The 22,820-nt window shown below is 45.4% G+C and overlaps 1 protein-coding gene across 1 annotated transcript in view; it reads left to right on the plus strand.

Moving 5' to 3' along the window:
* The window catches only part of LOC134339978 (NACHT, LRR and PYD domains-containing protein 3-like), a 95,038-nt gene that overhangs the window by 50,218 nt on the left and 22,000 nt on the right, over window positions 1–22,820 (plus strand). Inside the window, exons 3-5 of the mRNA XM_063036811.1 lie at window positions 8,483–8,649; window positions 20,029–20,200; window positions 20,305–20,370. Of these exons, the coding sequence (XP_062892881.1) occupies window positions 8,483–8,649; window positions 20,029–20,200; window positions 20,305–20,370 (405 nt within the window). The remainder of the gene's footprint in view (window positions 1–8,482; window positions 8,650–20,028; window positions 20,201–20,304; window positions 20,371–22,820) is intronic.

Consider the following 22,820-nt stretch of genomic DNA (forward strand, 5'->3'; position numbering starts at 1 on the left):
TGGTGAACGCAGCAGGCCAGGCAGCATCTATAGGAAGAAGCGCAGTCGACGTTTCAGGCCGAGACCCTTCGTCCTGACAAAGGGTCTCGGCCTGAAACGTCGACTGCGCTTCTTCCTATAGATGCTGCCTGGCCTGCTGCGTTCACCAGCAACTTTGATGTGTGTTGCTTGAATTTCCAGCATCTGCAGAATTCCTGTTGTTTGGTGTTCCCATACCGGGCCATAATGCAGCCAGTCCATCTGAGGGGAAGCTTGGGCTGTACCCTGAGGTCACTTTCTTTCTGAATACATCTGAGGATCCTTTCATTCATTGTGTTAAGCTTCGTTACCTTTCTGAATGTATTATGTGGAACTTTACCCGGTTTGAATACCAATCTGGCAATTTCGCAAATAATCAATAGCACCACCTAGTGGCCAGAAACTGCATGTCCTGCTAGCAGCTGTGCAGCCAATATTGATAGTCATAGTCATACTTCATTAATCCCGGGGGAAACTGGTTTTCGTTACAGTTGCTCCACAAATAATAAATAGTAATAGAACCATAAATAGTTAAATTATGCTATTAAATTATGAAATAAGTCCAGGACCAGCCTATTGGCTCAGGGTGTCTGACCCTCTAAGGGAGGAGTTGTAAAGTTTGATGGCCACAGGCAGGAATGACTTCCTATGACGCTCAGTGCTGCATCTTGGTGGAATGAGTCTCTGGCTGCATGTATTCCTGTGCCGACCCAGTACCGATCAGGAAACTATCAACTTCTCTCTTACATATACCCATGGACTTGGCCTCCACCGCAGTCTGTGGCAGGTGCTATCCGCAGATTTCCTCTTCTCTGTCTTAAAAAAAAACCTCCTTACCTCTGTTATAAAAGCTCACCCCTTAATTTTGAGGCTGTGCCCTCGAGTTCTGGATACCCCTTCAATCGGAAACAGCCTCTCCGCATCCACCCTATCTAGTCCATTCAACATTGTGTGGGTTTCAATGAGATTCCCCCCAGCATCCTTCCAGATTCCAGCAAGTGCGAGTCCAAAGCTGTCAAGCACTCCTCATACGTTAACCCCTTCATTCCTGGAATCACCGTCGTGAACCTCTTCTCAACTCTCTCCAGTGACAACACATCTTTTCTGAGTTATGGGGACCAAGACTTGCATTCAGTTTGTTGTCTTCTCTGAGAACAATGTGCTTAAAAGTTTTCAACTTGATCCCCACATCTCTGGGTTCCCTGGGAGCACTGAGGATGTTGTGCATGAGACGGGTGCAGACCCATAGTTAGAAATATCAGATCCGGCATACAGGCAGAATCGAACTCTCGCATCCAAATGATAATCCTGGCTGGAGTCTAAAATACAGTTAAGAGCAACTCTATCCAAATAGTTTTCCAATCCTTGCATGACAGTGTGTACTTGGATGGAACAGTAAGAAAATTACTGTCTCTTGCATAATGATGCTGTGCAGACCTATATAAGCCTAGACCTCAATCAGTGTGACATTTCCCTGTGACTACCTTGCCCCATCTTTTTCTCCCATTCATGGGAGTCATTTTAATATCGCTGTGTATCTGACACAAATTCTGCAGTGCATTCGAGGGGCATCCTGCTCTCTGCAAATACCTATGACTGACATCTGGACTAAACTTTTTCCCTTCAACTTCATGCCATCAGGGAGAAAGTACAGGATCCTCAGGGCTCACGCCACCAGGTTTAGGAACAGTTATTAACCCACAATCATTAGGCTCTTGAACCTCTGCATGGCTGTTGGTGACCACTGGTGTGCCTTAGGGATCTGTTCTGGGACCCCTACTCTTTGTGATTTTTATAAATGACCTGGATGAGGAAGTGGAGGGTTGGGTTAGTAAATTTGCTGATGACACAAAGGGTGGGGGTGTTGTGGATAGTGTGGGGAGCTGTCAGAGGTTACTACGGGACTTTGATAGGATGCAAAATGGGACTGAGAAGTGGCAGATGGAATTCAACCCAGGTAAATGTGAGGTGGTTCATTCTGGTAGGTCAAATACGATGGCAGAATATGGTATTAATGGTAAGACTCTTGGCAGTGTGGAGGATCAGAGGGATCTTCAGGTCTGAGTCCATAGGACACTCAAAGCTGCTACACAGGTTGACTCTGTGGTTAAGAAGGCGTATGGTGCATTGGCCTTCATCAATCGTGGGACTGGGTTTAAGTGCGGAGAGGTAATGTTGCAGCTATATACGATTCTGGTCAGACCCCACTTGGAGTACTGTGCTCAGTTCTGGTCGTCTCGCTATAGGAAGGACGTGGAAACCATAGAAAGGGTGCAGAGGAGATTTACAAGGATGTTGCCGGGATTGGGGAGCATGCCTTATGAGAATAGGTTGAGTTAACTTGGCATTTTCTCCTTGGAGCGACGGAGGATGAGAGGTGACTTGATAGAGGTGTACAAGATAATGAGAAACATTGATCATGTGGATAATCAGAGGCTTTTCCCCAGGGCTGAACTGGCTAGCATGAGGGGGCATAGTTTTAAGTTGATTGGAAGTAGGTACGGAGGAGATGTCAAGGGTAAGTTTTTTACGCAGAGAGTGGTGAGTGCATGGAATGAGGTGGAAATGATAGGGTCCTTTAAGAGCCTCCTGGATAGCTACGTGGAGCTTAGAAGAATAGAGGGTTATGGGTAAAGCCTCAGTAGTTCTAAGTTAGGGACATGTTCAGCACAGCTTTGTGGGCCGAAGGGCCTGTATTGTGCTGTAGGTTTTCTATGTTTCTATGTTTCTAAACACAACTCAGCTCCACTTGCCCCATTGCATAACCTATGGATTCACTTTCAAGAACTCTTCATCTCATGTTCTCATCTTAGGAATATTTTTTTCTTATTTATTAATTTTATTTCATTCTTTTTTTTGTATTTGCACAGGTTGTTGTCTCTTGCATACTGTCTGAAAGCCCAAATTGGTAGTCTTTCATTGATGCTATTATGATAATTACACTATTATGCATTTGTTGCGTATTCCTGCAGGAATATGGATCCCAGAGTTGTGTGTGTGTGTGGTAATATACTTGAAATTTGATGATAGATTGACTTTGAACTTTGACCGTGAAATTTGAAAAGAGATTCTCCATTGCTGCTGCACACACAAAATGCAGGAGGAACTCAGCAGGCCAGGCATCATCTATGGAAGAGCGTACAGTCGATGTTTTGGGCTGAGACACTGCGGCAGGACTGGAGAAAGCAAAAACAATGAGGAGTCAGATTTCAAAGGTGGGGGTGTGGGAAGCGAGAGAGAAACACAAGGTGACAGGTGAAACTGGGAGGGGTAGGGGTGAAGTAAAGAGTTGGGAAGTTCATTGGTGAAAGAGATCAGGACTGGAGAAGCGGGAATCTGATAGGAGAGGACAGAGGGCCACGGAAGAAAGAAAAGCGGGAGGAGCACCAGAGAGAGGTGATGGGCAGGCATTATTGACCATTGCTGTCCCGGGGAGGGGAAAATAGTGCTGGCCATTCCCTCTGTCAATGCTTGTCATAATCTCATGCAGCTCTGTCCAGTTGCCTCACATTTCCAGTCATTGCAAAGAAAAGAGAAATCATTTGATCACTCAACATTTCCTCTTAAGACATGTTCTCCAATCGGGACAACCTGATAACTCTCCTCTGTACTCTCTGTAAAACTCGAACATCCTTCCTGTAATGTTGAGAGATCAGAACTAATCTAACTAGGCCTTTTCAGAGCTGCAACATTACCTGGCAACTCCTGAACTCAATCCCCCTACGATATAGTCCAGAGCACCATACAGCGACATCACTGACTTGCATGGCAACTTTCACAAATCTACAGGACCCCAGGGATCCTACTGTAACTAAGAATCCTGCCATTTATGTGGTGTTCTGCTATCAAGTTTGATTTCCAAAGTATGTCACGCCTCACCTTTTCTGAACGAACGCAACCTGCCACATTTCTCGCCAAATCTAGATCCGGTCTGGCCATCCCTGATCCTGTCCACTTCCACCGCTCCTCATTCACCAATTTGTTGTGATGCCTCCTCAAGAAAAACTCAATGAAATGAGGGACATGAGCATTACTGATGTAGACTATGCCAAAAATGCCACAAAATTTTCATCAGAGTCTTGTAATCATGCTCAGTGATGCCTCCCCAGTAGATTGTCAAGCACTGCCTTAAGTTCATGTTTCATTGTCATTCAACCATAAATGAAGACCCATGAATTCAGCCAAATGGAACAAGTCTCCCTCCAGATCCTCCAGAAAACAACAACCCTGGAATTAGAGGCCACAGTGTAACAATGTCTCTCCATTGGTTCTTCCCCGATGTGTATCACGCAAACTGATTATATCCCTCTGTGTATGACTCTGTCTGAACCCACTATATCACAGTTCATGAATTCTACCCCTAAGTGTATAATTTCATCAGTACCGCCCGTGGTGACTTAATGCATCAGTGTTATACCTTAAAGCTTCACGTCCTCAGTGCCTCCCCGCTGCGTATCTGTGTTAGTCCTCTTAAGTGTGCCCGTGAATTAATATCACCCCTCCATGCATCATTCTGGCCCACCTGAACCCACCAGGCATCTCTCTGTCAGATTGTCTTTCGTCCCCATGTGGATGAACCATTTGTACGACTACCAAGGCTGTCAGTCCATCAGTACTAGCCTTCACCGTCTCTCTGGCCCTGAGTGTACCAACTCCCACTGCTTTTCTTCATCGTTACTAGCCCATAGTTTCTCACTCACTGCATGACTGTGTTAGTGCTGAAGAACAGCGTGCCATTCCATCAGGGTGTCAAAGGGCATGGGGAGAAGGCAGGGGAGTGGGAATGACTGGAAGGATTGGATCAGGTATAGAATAAAAGAGCAGGGATGTGTTGTTGAAGCTCTGTATGGCACTCGTGAGACCACACTTGGAGTATTGTGTGCAGTTTTGAACTCCTTATTTTAGAAAGGATATACTGACATTGGAGAGGGTTCAGAGAAGATTCACGAGAATAATTCCAGGAATGGAAGGGTTACCGTTTGAGGAACGTCTGGCTGCTCTTGGGCTGTATTCCCTGGAGTTCAGGGGAATGAGGGGGGATCTAATAGAAACATTTTGAATGTTAAAAGGCCTGAACAGATTAGATATGGCAAAATTATTTCCCATGGTAGGGGAGTCCAGGATAAGAGGGCAACAAGTTCAGGATTGAAGGGTGTTCACTTTGAACAAAGATGCATAAAAATTACTTTAGTCAGAGGGTGCAGATTCTGTGGAATTTGTTGCCATGAGCAGCTGTGGAGGCCAAGTCATTGGGTGCATTTGAGGCAGAGATAGATACGTTCTTGATTAACCAGGGCATCAAAAGGTATGGGGAGAAGGCAGGTGTGTGGGGATGACCTGCAATGGCCCTTGACTGAATGGTGGCACAGACTCGATGGGCTGAATGACCTACGTCTGCTCCTATATTATATGGTCTTTTAACTACCCTCAGTGTTAGCTCATCAGTGTTGCATGCCGTGTGTTCATCTATCAGTTCTTCCCCACCATGTATCACTGCATTAATCCTTCTCCTGAGCATCTCTCTGCATCTATACTACTCCTCTGCACGCACATCTGCTCTCACCCCATGCTTCTGCCACCCCACTAGGGATAGGGTTCCCCTTGTCCTAACCTACCAACCCACCAGCCTCCAAGTCCAACATATAATTCTATGTAACTTCCGCCACCTCCAACGGGATCCCACCCCCAAGCACATCTTTCCCTCCCCCAACCCCGCTTTCCGCAGGGATCGCGCCCTGCGCGACTCCCTTGTCCATTCGTGCCCCCCTCCATCCCTTCCCATTGATCTCCCTCCTGGCACTTATCCGTGTAAGCGGAACAAGTGCTAAACGTGCCCTTACATTTCCTCCCTTACCACCATTCAGGGCCCCAGACAGTCCTTCCAGGTGAGGCAACACTTCACCTGTGAGTCGACTGGGGTGATATACTGCGTCCGGTGCTCCCGATGTGGCCTTTTATATATTGGCGAGACCCGACGCAGACTGGGAGATCATTTTGCTGAACATCTACGCTCTGTCTGCCAGAGAAAGCAGGATCTCCCAGTGGCCACACATTTTAATTCCACGTCCCATTCCCATTCTGACATGTCTATCCACGGCCTCCTCTACTGTAAAGATGAAGCCACACTCAGGTTGGAGGAACAACACCTTATATTCCGTCTGGGTAGCCTCCAACCTGATGGCATGAACATTGACTTCTCTAACTTCTGTTAATGCCCCTTCTCCCCTTCTTAACCCATCCGTCATCTATTTATTTATTTATTTATTTATTTATTTATTTCCTTTTTCTCTCTTTTTTTCTCTCTCTGTCCCTCTCACAATAACTCCTTGCAGGATCTCCATCTTCCTCTTGTGCTCCCCCCCCCCCCGCCTTTCTTTCTCCCTAGGCCTCCCGTCCCATGATCCTCTCCCTTCTCCAGCCTTGTATCCCTTTTGCCAATCAAATTTCCAGCTCTTAGCTTTATCTCTCCACCCCCCCCGTCTTCTCCTATCATTTCTGATCTCCCCCTCCCCCTTCCACTTTCAAATCTCTTACTATCCCTTCTTTCAGTTAGTCCTGACGAAGGGTCTGGGCCCGAAACGTCGACTGTACTTCTTCCTATAGATGCTGCCTGGCCTGCTGTGTTCACCAGCATTTTGTATGTGTTGCTTGAATTTCCAGCATCTGCGGATTTCCTCATGTTTGCGTTCTCAATATTAACTTGCAGGTTGAGTCAGTGGTGAGAAAGGCAAATGCAATGTTAGCATTGATTTCAACAGGGTTTGAATACAAGAGCAGGGATGTGATGCTGAGACTTTATAATGCACCGGTGAGGCCTCAACTTGAGTGTTGTGAACACTAAGGAAAGATGTGCTGGCATTGGAGAGGGTTCAGAGGAGATTCATAAGGATGATTCCGGGAACGAAAGGGCAATCACACGAGCAGGTCTCGGTCTGTACTCGCTGGAATTCAGAAGGATGAGAGGTGATCTCATTGAAATGTTGAAAGGCTTAGACAGAGTAGATGTGGAAAGGATGTTTCTCATGGTGGGGGAGTGTAGGACAAGAGGGCACAGCTTCAGGATGGAGGGGCGTCCATTTAAAACAGTGATGCAGAGAAATTGCTTCAACCAGCGGGTGTGAATTTGTGGAATTTGTTCCCACAGGCAGCTGTGGAAGCCAGATCGTTGGATGTATTTAAGGCAGAGGTTGATAGGGTCTTGGTCGGCCACGGCATCAAAAGTTACGGGGAGAAAGCCGGGGAGTGGGGCTGAGAAGGGGGAAAATAGGTCGGACATGATTGACTGCTGGAGCAGGCTCGTGGGCCATGTGGTCCAATTCTGCTCCTGTGTTTTCAGGCCTTATGGACTCTCAGTTGGTGTGCTTTTTTATGTTAACAAGAATAATGCCTCCAGTTAGATAGCCCATTATGCAGGGGTCCCCAACCCCTCTTTGCACCACGGACCTGTTTATTATTGACAATATTCTTGCGGACTGGCCGACCGGCAGTGCAGGGGGAGTGTGGGTAGGGTTGCCAATGGACAAGAGTAACTGTCAAATACGTTATGTTTACCCTGAGAAGACTACAATTACCATGAAGCCTTGCGCGGGCAGCTGTGTGAGCATGCATGACTTTTGCATGCGTGTTCATGCCGATTTTTTTCTACAAATCGTTTTTGGCGATTCTGTTTGTGGGCGGGGGGTGGTAGGTGTTAATCACGACCGGAATATAGAGGATCAGTCAACTATAAGTCACTTTTCACTGGCTAATACACTCAATTTTGTTTCTAAAAGGGTTTATCTAACGAATTTAATATTAAACACACAGCGCGTATTTTCCTTGCATGAATATATTGACAAGTCAATTACTGTATGTCACTTATAAGTCAATAGAATCATAACATTTTAAGTAACGTTTGGATATTAAACACACAGCACATATTTTCCCCGTATGAACATATAAAATCATTGCAACACACCAATATCGCTGAATCAGTGGGAGCCCTGGACTTGTTTCCCTGCAACAAGACAGCGATACTCGAAGCGGGTTCCTTATGTCCAGTCTATTCCACAATTTAGTTTTCGTTGCATTCATTGCAGAGATATGTTGGAAATGGAAGCAACGTTTTCAGTGTTTTCGTGGCTATCTCAGGATATTCAGCCTTGACTTTGATCCAGAATGCCGGCAGAGATGTTATGTCAGACATACTTTTCAGCCCGCCGTCATTCGCAATCTCAAGGAGTTGATCTTCATCCCGCGCTGACATGGATGACGCGCGGGTAATGACCTCGCGTGCGTTCAAGCTCAACAGTGGGCGTGACAGCGAATGAGGAAAGGTGCAGCTGACTCATATCGCCAAATCATATCGTTTCCTCGCGGCCCGGTAGCACATGCTTTGTGGCCCAGCACCGGTCCACGGCCCGGTGGTTGGGGACGGCTGCCATAATGTGTTCACATTTCTTTTCCCCCTCTTTTTCCTTCACAGACCGAAGCTCTGCATTTGCTGCCCTCATGGCGAACTGGGACGACTTCAGGTTATTCCAGCTGACGACATCTTACCGGGACAGGCTACAGCCTGCGGTGGAAGGAGTGGTGCACAATGTCAGCTTGGCACTGAAGACTGAGGACCAGTTCAGTACACTCGAACAGCAGGTGAGTACGGTTTCAGATTGGATGACTGAGATTAGAATATTACTTTTTTCCCTTTTCTCCTTCTTTGTTGCTGGTTTTGGCGGGCGGGCGAGAGGTTACCTTTCTGGGTGATGGAGGGGTTGCGTGTTCGATGTTATTGTTGCTGTTTTTTTTTGCGTGGCAGGGTCTTGGGGGTTAGGGTTTTGATGTTTTATGTACTGTGTCTGGAATAGTGATCTGGAGAAATTGGGGGATTTGGAGTTTAGATTAGATTAGATTATGAGAACACTCAGTCCTATTTCATTGTCATTTAGAAATGCATACATGCATTAAGAAATGATACAATGTTTCTCTGGAGTGATATCACAGAAAGCAGGACAAACCAAAGACAAACATTTGGCAGAACCTCATAATTATAACATATAGTTACAGCAGTGCAAAGCAATACCATAATTTGATGAAACAAGAGCAAACCATGGGCACGGTAAAAAAAAAAGTCTCAAAGTCCCCAAGTCGATCGACTCCCAAGTCCCCGATAGCAGGCGGCAAAAGGGAGAAACTCCCTCACATAAAGCTCCAGGCACCATCAACTTGCCGATGTCTTGGAAACAGCTGACCACAGCCAACACTGAGTCCGTCCGTCCGTCCGTCCAAAAACTTCGAGCCTCCAACTAGCCCCTCCGATACAGCCTCCCGAGCGCCATCCTCTGCCGAGCACCCTCAACGTCGCCCCGGCCACTGAAACAAACAAAGCCGAGGATTCGGGGCCTTCTGCTCTGGAGATTGCGGTTACCACACAGTAGCAGCGGCAGCGAAGCGGGCATTTCAGAAGTTTTCCAGATGTTCCTCTGCACTCTTATGTCCATCTCCATCAAATCAGTTTGTGAGTTTTTTTCTTTATCATGAAGGAGGGGAGCCTCAATGGCTTCCATCATATTTTCTGTATTTTATAAGAGCTTAAAACTATAAGACACAGGAGCAGAATTAGGGCTTTTGACCAATCATGTCTGCTCCACCATTTCATCATGGCTGATCCAATTTCCCTCTCAGTCCCAATCTGCTACCTTCTCCTCATATCTTCTCATGCCCTGATCAATCAAGAATCTATCAAACTCTGCCTTTAATGCACATGAGAACAGCCTCCACAGATTCTGGCTAAAGAAATTCCTCCTTATCTTCATTCTAAAAGGACACTTCTCTAGTCTGAGGCTGTGTCATCTGGTCTCAGATTCTCTCACCATCAGAAATATCCTCTCCACATCCACCCTATGGGCTCATAGCTTGTTAAGTAGCCTCATGCATGGTACCTTGTCAAAGGCCTTCAGGAAATCCATTTCCACATCAACCGATTCTCCTTTGTCTATCCTGCTTGTGATTTCTTCAAAGAATTCCGACAGATCTGTCAGGCAAGATTGTCCCTTCAGGGAATGATGCTGACTCCAGCCCATTTTATCATGTGCCTTCAATTACCCTGACACCACCTTAAAAATTGATTCCAACATTTTCCTAACTGCTGAGGTCAGACTAACTGGCCTATAGTTTCCTTTCCTCAGCCACTTTTCCTTCTTGAAATGTGGAATGACATTTGCAATTTTCAGACTTCTGGAACCATTCCAGAATCTAGTGATTCTTGAAAGATCATTACTAATGTCTCCATAATTTCTTCCACCATTTTCAGAACCTTGGGGTGTACACGATCTGGTCCAAGTGACTTAATTACCTCTAGACCATTCAGTTTCCCAAGAACCTTCTCTCCAGTAATGGTAACTTCACATACTTCATGCCCCCTGACACCTCGAACTTCCAGAATACTGCTAGTGTCTTCCACAGTGAAGACTGATGCAAAAAACCTATTCAGTTCATCCACCATTTTGATATCCTGCATTACTACCTCTCCAAAGCAGTTTTCCAGTCGTCTAATACCCATTCTACACTCTCTTTTACACTTCATGTATCTGAAGAAACTTTTGGTATCCTCTTTAATACTATTGGCTCGCTTACTTTTGTCTTCCATCCTTGTCTTCTTAATCAATTTTTAGTTTCCTGTTGGTTTTTATAAGATTCCCAATCCTCTAACTTCCCACTATTTTTTTGCTCGACTATATGCCCTCTCTTTGGCATTTATGTTGGCTTTGACTTGTCTTGTTAGCCACGGTTGCGTTATCTTTCCTTCAGAATATTTATTTCTCTTTGGGATGTATATAACATGTGCCTTCCGAATTGCTTCCAGAAATTCCAGCCATTGCTGCTCTACCGTCATCCCTGCCAGTGTTCTTTTCCAGTCTATTCTAGCCAACTCCTCTTTCATGCCTCTGTAATTCCCTTTACTTCACTGTAACACTGATACATCTGGCTTTACATAGAAACATACTGCACAATACAGGCCCACAAAGCTGTGCCGAACATGTCCCGACCACAGAACTACCTAGGCTTTACCCATAGCCCTCTATTTTCCTAAGCTCCATGTAGCCAACTAGGAGTCTCTTAAAAGACCCTATCATTTCTACTTCCACCACGCACTCACCACTCTCTGCGTAAAAATCATACCCCTGACATCTCCTCTGTACCCACTTCCAAGCACCTTAAAATGATGCCCTCTATGTGCTAGCATTTCCGCCCTGGGGAAAAGCCTCTGACTATCCACACGATCAATGCCTCTCATTACCTTGTACACCTCCATCAGATCACCTCTCATCCTCTGTCGCTCCAAGGAGAAAAGGCCAAGTTCACTCAACCTATTCTCATAAGGCATGCTCCCCAATCCAGGCAACATCCTTGGAAATCTCCTCTGGACCCTTTCTATAGTTTCAGCATCCTTCCTGTAGTGAGGTGACCAGAATTGAGCACAGTACTTCAAGTGGGGTCTGACCAGGGTCCTATATCGCTGCAACATTACCTCTTGGCTCTTAAACCCAAAATCCCAAGATTGATGAAGGCCCATGCACCGTATGCCTTCTTAACCACAGAGTCAACCTACATAGCAGCTTTGAGTGTCCTATGAACTCAGACCCTACGATCCCTCTGATCCTCCACACTGCCAAGAGCCTTACCATTCCTGCTATATTCTGCCATCATATTTTACCTACCAAAAAGAACCATCTTACACTTATCTGTGTTGAACTCCATCTGCCAATTCTCAGCTCAGTTTTGCATCCTACTTATGTCCCATTGTAACTTCTGACAGCCCTCCACACTAACCACAACACCCCAACCTCTGTGTCATCAGCAAATTTACTAACCCATCCCTCCATTTCCTTATCCAGGTCATTTATAAAAATCACAAAGAGTAAGGATCCCAGAACAGACTCCTGAGGCACACCACTGGTCACTGGCCTCCATGCAGAATATGACCCATCTACAACCACTCTTTTCCTTCTGTAGGCAAGCCAGTTCTGGATCCACAAAGCCATTTCCCCTTGGATCCCATGCCTCCTTACTTTCTCAATAAGCCTTGCATGGGGTACGTTATCAAATGCCTCACTGAAATCCATATACACTACATCTACGGCTCTACCTTCAACAGTGTGTTTAGTCACATCCTCAAAAAATTCAATCAGGCTCATAAGGCACAACCAGCCCTTGGACAAAGCCGTGCTGACTATTCCTAATCATATTGTGCCTCTCCAAATGTTCATAAATCCTGCCTCTCAGGATCTTCTCCATTAGCTTACCAACCACTGAAGTAAGACTCACTGGTCTATAATTTCCTGGGCTATCCCTACTCCCTTTCTTGAATAAAGGAACAACATCTGCAACCCTCCAATTCTCCGGAACCTCTCCCATCCTTATTGATGATGCAAAGATCATCGCCAGAGGCTCAGCAATCTCCTCCCTCGCCTCCCACAGTAGCCTGGGGTACATCCCGTCCAGTCCCGGTGACTTATCCAACTTGATGCTTTCCAAAAGCTCCAGCACATCCTCTTTCTTAATATCTACATGCTCAAGCTTTTCAGTCTGCTGGAAGTCATCCCTACAATTGCCAAGGTCCTTTTCCGTAATGAATACTGAAGCAAAGCATTCATTAAGTACCTCCGCTATTTCCTCTGGTTCCGTACACACTTTTCCACTGTCACACTTGAGTGGTCCTATTATTTCATGTCTTATTCTCTTGCTCTTCACATACTTGTACTATAACCACACTTTGCCTTCTGTGGCCAAGACAATCTGGATCCACAAAACAATGTCCCGTTGGATCCTATGCTGCCTTACATTTTCAATAAGCCTTGCATGGGGTACCTTATCAAATGCCTTGCTGAAATCCATAAACACTACATCTACTGCTCTACCTTCATCAATGTGTTCAGTCACATCCTCAAAATATTGAATCAGGCTCGCAAGGCACGACTTGCCTTTGACAAAGCTATGCTGACTATTGCCAATCATATTATGCCACTCCAAATGTTCATAAATCTTGCCTGTCAGGATCTTATCCATCAACTTAACAAACCACTGAAGTAATTTATAAATTCACTGGCCTATAATTTGCTGGGCTATCTCTACTTCCTTTTTTGAATAAGGGAACAACATCCGCAATCCTCCAATCCTCTAGAACAGGGGTCCCTGAACTTTTATGCAATGCGGACCGGTTTATTATTGACAATATTCTTGCGGACCGGCCGACCCGGGGGGTGGGTGGAGGGGGTAGGGTTGCCAATGGACAAGAGTAGCAGTCAAATACGTTGTGTTTACCCCGAGAAAGACTACCATGACCATGAAGCCTTGCATGGGTACCAGTGTGCATGCGTGACTTGCGCATGTGTGTACGTGTCGATTTTTTTCTACAAATCGTTTTGGCGATTCTGTGGGGGGGGGGGTGTTACTCACGACCGGAATATAGGTGATAAGTGGCTAATGCACTCAATTTCGTTTCTAAAAGGGTTTATCTAACAAATTTAATATTAGACACACAGCGCATATTTTCTTTGCATGAATATAGTGATAAGTTAATTATCAGGGGAGGACAGGGGAGCTTGAAGTAAGTGTTGAACGAGCTTCCAGTAGAAGTGGTAGAGGCAGGTTCGATATTATCATTTAAAGAAAAATTGGATAGGTATATGGACAGGAAAGGAATGGAGGGTTGTGGGCTGAGTGCAGGTCGGTGGGACTAGCTGAGAGTAAGCGTTCGGCACGGACTAGAAGGACAGAGATGGCCTGTTTCTGTGCTGTGAATGTTATATGGTTATATAAGTCACTAGCATCATAATGTTTTAAGTAACATTTGGATATTAAACAGACAGCCCATATTTTCCTCGTATGAACATATAAAATCATTACAACACGCCAATATCGCTGAATCAGTGAGAGCCCTGGGCTTGTTTCCCTGCAATGAGACGGTCCCATCAAGGGGTGATGGGAGACAGCGATACTCGAAGGGGGTTCCTTATGTTCAGTCTATTCCGCAATTTAGTTTTCATTGCATTCATTGCAGAGGTATGTTGGAAATGGAAGCAATGTTTTCAGTGCTTTCGTGGCTATCTCAGGATATTTAGCCTTGACTTTAATCCAGAATACTGGCAGAGATGTTATGCCAAACATACATTTCAGCCCACCGTCATTTGTAAGCTCGAGGAGTTGATCTTCCCGCGCTGACATGGATGACGCGTGCGTAATGACCTCGTGTGCATTCAAGCTCAACAGTGCGTGACAGGGAATGAGGAAAGGTGACTCATATCGCCAAATCATATCGTTTCCTCTTGGCCCGGTGGTTGGGGACCGCAGCTCTAGAAACTCTACCGTCCTCATTGATGATGCAAAGATCATTGCCAGAGGCTCAGCAATCTCCTCCCTCATTTCCCACAGTAGCCTGGGATATATTCCGTCCTGTCCCGGTTACTTATCCAACTTGATGCTTTCCAAAAGCTCCAGCACATCCTCTTTCTTAATATCTACATGCTCAAGCTTTTCATTGCACTGCAAGTCGTCCCTACGATCGCCAAGGTCCTTTTCCGTAATGAATACTGAAGCAAAGCATTCATTAAGTACCTCCGCTATTTCCTCTGGTTCCGTACACACTTTTCCACTGTGACACTTCATTGGTTCTATTCCCTCACATCTTATCCTCTTGCTCTTCACATACCTGGAGAATACCTTGGGGTTTTCCTTAATCCTGTCCACCAATGCCTTCTCATGGCCCCTTCTGGCTCTGCTAATTTAATTCTTAAGCTCTTTCTTGCTGGCCTTATAATCTTCTAGATCCCTATCATTACCTAGTTTTTGAACTTTTTGTAAGCTCTTCTTTTCTTCTTGACTAGATTTACAACAGCCTTTGTACACCACAGATCTTGTACCCTACCATCCTTTCCATGTCGCATTGGAACATACCTTCTCAGAACGCCACGCAAATATCCCCTGAACATTTTCCACATTTCTTCCATATGATTCCCTGAGGACATCTGTTTCCAAATTATGCTTCCAACTTCCTGTCTGGTAGCTTCATATTTCTCCTTACTCCAGTTAAATGTTTCCTGAACTTGTCTGTTCCTAGCCCTCTCCAAAGCTATGGTAAAGGAGGTAGAATTGTGATTACTATCTCCAAAAGGCTCTCCCACTGGGATATCTGACACCTGACCAGGTTCATTTCCCAATACCAGATCAAGTACAGTCTCTCCTCTTGTAGGCTTATCTACATATTGTGTCAAGATACGTTCCTGAACACACCTAACTAACTCTACCCCATCTAAACCCCTCACTATAGGGAGATACCAATCAATATTTGGGGAATTAAAATCTCCCATCACAACAACCCTGTTATTTTTACCTCTTTCCAGAATCTGTCTCCCTGTCTGCTCCTCGATGTCCCTGTTACTATTCGGTGGTCTATAAAAAACACCCATTAGAGTTACTGACCCTTTCCTATTCCTAGTTTCCACCCACAGAGACTCAGTAGACAATCTCTCCATGACTTCCTCCTTTTCTGCAGCCATGACACAATCTCTGATCAACAGTGCCACACCCCCACCTCTTTTGCCTCCTTCCTTATCCTTTCTGAAACATCTAAAGCCTAGCACTTGAAATAGCTATTCCTGCCCCTGCACTATCCAAGTCTCTGTAATGGCCACAACATCATAGCTCCAAATGCTGATCTACACTCTAAGCTCATCGGCTTTATTCATCATACCCCTTGCATTAAAATAGACACATTTCAAACCATCGGACTGAGCACATCCCTTCTCTATCACCTGCCATCCTCCCTTTTGCATTGTCTCCAAGTTTTCTCTATTGGTGAGCCAAACTCCCCTACCTCTGTCACTTCAGTTCAGTTCCCATCCCCTAGAAATTCTAGTTTAAACTCTCCCCAATAGCCTTAGCAAGCCTTAACAACCTTAGCAAGCCAGGATATTGGTCCCCTTCGGATTCAAGTGCAACCCATCCTTTCTCTACAGGTCACACCTGTCCCAGAAGTGATCCCAATGATCCAGAAATCTGAATCCCTGCTCCCTGCTCTAATCCCTCAGCCACACATTTATCCTCCACCTCATTCTACTCCTGTACTCACTGTCACGAGGCGCAGGCAGTAATCCCCAGATTACTACCTTTGAGGTCCTGCTTTTCAACTTCCTTCCTAACTCCTGTAGTCTGTTTTCAGGACCTCCTCCCTTTTCCTACCTATGTCGTTGTTACCAATATGTACCACGATCTCCGGCTGTTCTCCTTCCCACTTCAAGATATCGTGGACGCAATCAGAAACATTCTGGACCCTGACACCTGGGGGGCAAACTACCATCCGCGTTTCTTTCCTGCATCCACAGAATCGTCTATCTGACCCTCTGACATTGGAGTCCCCTATCACTGTTGCTCCTTTTCAAATTTCAAGATGAATTTGATCATATTATGATCTCTTTTCTCCTGAGGGTTCTTTTACCTTAAGCACGCTAATAAATTCTGGTGCATTGCACAACGGCCAATCCAGAATATCTGATCCCGTTGTGGGCTCAACACGAGTTGCTCTAAAAGAGCCATCTTGTGGACACTCTAGATTCCCCACTCCTGGAATCCAGCACACACCTGATTTTCCCAGTCTACCTGCATATTGAAATTCCCCCCATGACTATTGCAACGTTGCCCTTTTGGCGTGCATTTTCTTTCTCTCATTGTAATTTGTAGGCCACATTCTTACAACTGTTTGGGGGTCTGTATGCAACTCCCATCTTGTTTATTTTTAACCTTCACTCTAGCCACTATGATTCAACACCTTCCGACCCTAAGCCACCTTTTTCTAATGATTTGATTTTATGCTTTATGAACAGAGTATCACACCCTCTGCCTTCCTGCCTGTCCTTTCATTACAATATGTATCCTTGGACATTAAGCTCTCAGTTATAATCTTTAAGCCTTGTTGCAGTGATGCCTACAGCCAATCTGCAACTGTGCTGCAAGTTCATCTACATTATTCTGTGTACTGCGGGCATTCAGATGCAATGCCGTTTGTCCTGTAATCGCTATTTTCAATTTTGTCTGCCTTTTATCTTGCAACTCATACTGTTGACTGCAATTTTGCCTTATCATCAGCCTCTCCTCATTATGCATTGCCACTGTTTGTAAACCAGCAACCTCATCTTCAGTACTAATTCACGCCTTTCCTATGATGCTTCTTGCGAGGAGCAGGTTGGGGGTTCTGGGTTTGGCGAGTTTTGTTCTTGTTGCTTTGTTGTGCGGGAGGTGGGCCTCAATGATGTCCTTGGCTTTTCCATATTTCGCGGCTAACTGGAGAAGATGAATCTCAGAGTTGTATTTTGTGTATGTACTTTGATAATTAAATAAACCTTTGCACCTTTACTGCATCATGGCACTGACCGATGGGTGTCCCTCCATGCGCTCACCTCCCCGAATATACAGCCCAAGTTTAGACACTGTTTAGGCACTGGTCTGGCTGACTACGTCTGGAACAAGTGTGAGAATCCCCTTACAGAACAGGATGGGGCAACATGGTAGTGTAGTGGTTAGTACAATACTTTATATAATCAGGTGATCTAGGTTCAATTCCTGCCACTGCCTGTAAGGAGATTCTATGTCCTCCCCGTGGCTACGTGGGTTTCCTCCGGGTGTTCGGAGTTCCTCCCACAGTCCAAAGATGTATCATTTGGTAGGTTAATTTGCCATTGGATTGACTTGATATCTGATATTCTTCACATACATGAGGAGTAAAGATCTTTATGTTATGTAATTATAGGAAAGATGTCAACAAAATTGAGAGAGGACAGAGAAGATTTACTAGAATGTTACCTGGGTTTCATCTACTAAGTTACAGAGAAAGTTTGAACAAGTCTTTTTTCTTTGGAGCGTAGAAGGTTGAGGGGGGACTTGATAAAGGTATTTAAACTTATGAAGGGGATAGATAGAGTTGACGTGGATAGGGTATTTCCATTGAGAGTGGGGGAGATTCAAACAAGAGGACATGAGTTGAGAGTTAAAGGGCAAAAGTTTAGGGGTAACATGAGGGGGAACTTCTTTACTCAGAGAGTGGTAGCTGTGTGGAACGAGCTTCCAGCAGAAGTTTTTGAGGCAGGTTCGATGTTGTAGTTTAAAGTTAAATTGGATAGCTATATGGACAGGAAAGGAATGGAGGGTTATGGGCTGAGTGCAGGTCGGTGGGACTAGCTGAGAGTAAGAGTTCGGCACGGACTAGAAGGGCCGAGATGGCCTGTTTCTGTGCTGTAATTGTTATATGGTTATGTGTCTATCTGAATGTGCACTGTGTAAGAGAGTAATTTGTAATAAATAGTATGTACAGTAAGATATACAACAGAACAGTCAATACAGCTTAGAAACACAATTGTGTCAGCGTGAATGAACCAGTCTGATGGCCTGGTGGAAGAAGCTGTCCCGGAGCCTGTTGGTCCTGGCTTTTATGCTGCAGCACCATTTCCCGGAGGGTAGCAGCCGGAACAGTTTGTGGTTGGGGTGACTCGGGTCCCCAGTGATCCTTCTGGCCCTTTTTACAAAACTGATCACTGTAAATGTGTTGAATGGTGGGAAGTTCACATGTACAGATGCGCTGGGCTGTCCACACCACTCTCTGCAGAGTCCTGCGATTGAGGGAAGTACAGTTCCCATACCAGGCAGTGATGCAGCCAGTCAGGATGCTCTCAATTGTGCCCCTGTAGAAAGTCCTTAGGATTTGGGGGCTCATGCCAAACTTCTTCAACCGTCTGAGGTGAATAAGGTGCTGTTGTGCTTTTTACACCACACAGCCGGTATGCAGACCACGTGAGATCCTCGGTGATGTTTATGCTGAGGAACTTAAATCTGTTTACCCTCTCAGCCCCAGATCCATTGATGTCATCAGAAGTGAGCCTGTCTCCATTCCTCCTGTAGTCCACTACAAGCTCCTTTGTTTCTGAGACATTGAGGGAGAGGTTGTTCTCTTGACGCCACTGTGTCAGTGTGAGGACCCCTTCCCTGCTGACTGCCTCATTATTATTTAAAATGAGGCCAATCAATGTAGTGTCGTCGGGAAATTTAATTAGCAAATTAGATCAGTGGGTGGCGACATAGTCATGGGTATACAGAGAGTAAAGGATGGGGCTTAGGACACAGCCCTGAGGGGCACCTGTGTTGAGGGTCAGAGGGGCAGAGGTGAGGCAGAGGGGCATTGTAATGGTGTTGTGGTGGAAATGAGAAAGATTCTTTGGGTCTCAAGGCAAGGATTCTGGGCACACTGTTTTAACAATAAGGAGTTTATTTACAAGGGGAGAAGAGCTTGGGGACAACACAAGCGGCTACAATATTCACACAAACACTCTTAGAGTAGACGAGCTTGGGGAAAATCGAGTCGGCAGTACAATACACAGGAAAACGGTGTGGGGACAGAGTACAGGTACATATACAAGCAAGGGAAAATAACTACGATACCTGCCCCCCTTGGCTATGGGCAGGCATGGCTCTCTGCTACAGGGACAACAATAAACGCTCCCAAACCCCTATTCAATGCACAGCTCACCACGTGTCTCCAGCACTGTTCTGCAGTCTTCAGCCTGGAGTGAGCAGGGTGGTCCCTCGAGAATAGCGAAAAAAAGAGAACGAGCCAAGCCTTTATAGGTCAGGGGGCTGGAGGGTCCAGCCGAGGTGTTTCAGCGGGGGCAGGGGGCAATGGTTTGGTGCTAGACGGGTTAATCCAATTAAGGTGGCCAATGGTTAAGTGTGCATTGATTAGTTGGGAGGGGTGAAATGTTGACTGGCATGTGGTGTGCCTTCCGAACAGGTAGAGGGCAGCGCTGAGCCATGACTGGCACGGCTCTCTGGATACACTAAGCTCGTTCTCTTTTGTGGGATTGCTGGGCAGAGTTTCTTGAAGGACTGAATAGACCTACTGGAAAGGCTGTACCTCAATTTAAAAAAAAAGATAAATTATTTCATTCTTATTTCAGTCCACTCATTATGTCCACACATTACTCTCCACAGACGGTCAACAACCTCTCCGAACAGGGCTACAGAGCGGAGAGTTCTGAGCTACTCCTGAACCTGGTGATGGAGAAAGGGTCTCGGGCCCAGAGGGTGATGTGGGAGTGCTTTTCGAAGCTCCGGAATCGGGATCCAAAGTTGGTCAAAATACTGGAAGAAATATGGGAGCTAGGTGAGATAATTGCGGACTTCCAAGTCAGTTTTAGCAGCGAGCATTGCAGATTCTGAAGCAATTTTTTGCACAGATGATTTCACTAAAGTAAAATCTTCAAACAGGTCCCACACCTTATGCTAATTGGGATTTGACCAAGGGTGCGCTCGACTTTCCCACTGAGCTCACAGGTAAGGTTTGATGCTGTTGTTTTCTCAATCAACAAAGGCCGAAACGTCCGTTGGGCGGTAATGTCCGTGAGTGACCGCGGGAGGTGGTCAGGCATTATAATGAAGTCAGGAGGGTAATTGAAATCGTCACTGGGCAGGAGGAGAAGGTGGCGTGAGAGTGATGTCAGCAGGGGAGAGTGAGCTGAGAATCAGGCAGTTGTGGTAATGAGATTGAACCACTTTAGGAAAGTTAGCCTGAGTATCGGGGGAGTGTAGTTGAGAACCACTATAATGTTATATCTTGTTGGGATCTCCAGCCATTACGTGTTTATGTCTCGAGCCGATATTAATAATACATTACAGTATCCTTGGTTATCTCTCAGTGTAGCCATATCAATTCCTGTGGATGATTGTAAACGGTGCCATTACGTAATAACACCATCAGCTTCTTCTTGAAAACTCCATGTGCCCGATTCATTCACAAGACAACAAAGAGCCATCTATTCAAAAGTCCCTCACCTAGTGCAAAGCAGGTGAACCCCTTCCCTTTGTGGGCGTCTCAGGAAATTTCCCATTCGCCCTCGTTGGCAGTGTCCCGGCTTAGCACTGAGAGACTCGCCATTCCCTGGCCGCATGCGTCTGGCGAATACACACGACAGTCCCGCCAAATCCGTGTGATTGGGACTGCTCTCCCACCCAAGCCCCGGTTTGTGTTCCTGCACCGTTACAACTCATTGCCAGGAAATAACAGAGTGCACATTGCTTCTAATTAAAACCATCGAAACCATAGAAAAACTACAGCACAGAAACAGGCCTTTGGCCCTCCTAGGCTGTACCAAACCATTTTCTGCCAAGTCCCACTGACCTGCACACGGACCATATCCCTCCATACACCTCCCATCCATGTATCTGTCCAATTTATTCTTAAATGTTAAAAACGAACCCGCATTTACCACCTTGTCTGGCAGCTCATTCCATACTCCCACCACTCTCTGTGTGAAGAAGCCCCCCCTAATGTTCCCTTTAAACTGTTCCCCCCTCACCCTAAACCCATGTCCTCTGGTTTTTTTCTCCCCTTGCCTCAGTGGAAAAAGCCTGCTTGCATTATCTATACCCATCATAATTTTATATACCTCTATCAAATCTCCCCTCATTCTTCTATGCTCCAGGAAATAAAGTCCTAACCTATTCAACCTTTCTCTGTAACTGAGTTTCTCAAGTCCTGGCAATATCCTTGTAAATCTTCTCTGCACTCTTTCAACCTTATTTATATCCTTCCTGTAATTTGGTGACCAAAACTGAACACAATACTCCAGATTCGGCCTCACCAATGCCTTATACAACCTCATCATAACATTCCAGCTCTTATACTCAATACCTTGATTCATAAAGGCCAATGTACCAAAAGCTCTCTTTATGACCCTATCTACCTGTGACGCCACTTTTAGGGAATTTTGTATCTGTATTCCCAGATCCCTCTGTTCTATTGTACTCCTCAGTGCCTTACCATTAACCCTGTATGTTCTACCTTGGTTTGTCCTTCCAATGTGCAATACCTCACACTTGTCTGTATTAAACTCCATCTGCCATTTTTCAGCCCATTTTCCCAGCTGGTCCAAGTCCCTCTGCGGGATCTGAAAACCTTCCTCACTGTCTACTACACCTCCAATCTTTGTATCATCAGCAAATTTGCTGATCCAATTTACCACATTATCATCCAGATCATTGATATAGATGACAAATAACAATGGACCCAGCACTGATCCCTGTGGCACACCACTAGTTACAGGCCTCCACTCAGAGAAGCAATTCTCTACCACCACTCTCTGGCTTCTTCCATCGAGCCAATGTCTAATCCAATTTACCACCTCTCCATGTATACCTAACGACTGAATTTTCCTAACTAACCTCCCATGCGGGACCTTGTCAAAGGCCTTACTGAAGTCCATGTAGACAACATCCACTGCCTTCCCTTCATCCACTTTCCTGGTAACCTCCTTGAAAAACTCCAATAGATTGGTCAAACATGACCTACCACGCACAAAGCCATGTTGACTCTCCGTAATAAGCCCCTGTCTATCCAAATGCTTGTAGATTCTGACTCTTAGTACTCCCTCCAATAACTTACCTACTACCGATGTTAAACTTATCGGCCTATAATTTCCCGGATTACTTTTCGATCCTTTTTTAAACAACGGAACAACATGAGACACTCTCCAATCCTCCAACACCTCACCTGTAGACAGCGACATTTTAAATAGTTCTGCCAGGGCCCCTGCAATTTCAACACTAGTCTCCTTCAAGGTCCGAGGGAATACCCTGTCAGGTCCCGGGGATTTATCCACTTTAATTTTCCTCAAGACAGCAAGCACCTCCTCTTTTTCAATCTGTACAGTTTCCATGAAGGAAACTTCCAAAAGGAAGTACATTTATGAATATTAACTAAAGGTTAATATTTAGTTTATGAATGT

Source organism: Mobula hypostoma, chromosome 31 (genome assembly GCF_963921235.1).
Source record: "Mobula hypostoma chromosome 31, sMobHyp1.1, whole genome shotgun sequence".
Lineage (NCBI taxonomy): Eukaryota > Metazoa > Chordata > Chondrichthyes > Myliobatiformes > Myliobatidae > Mobula > Mobula hypostoma.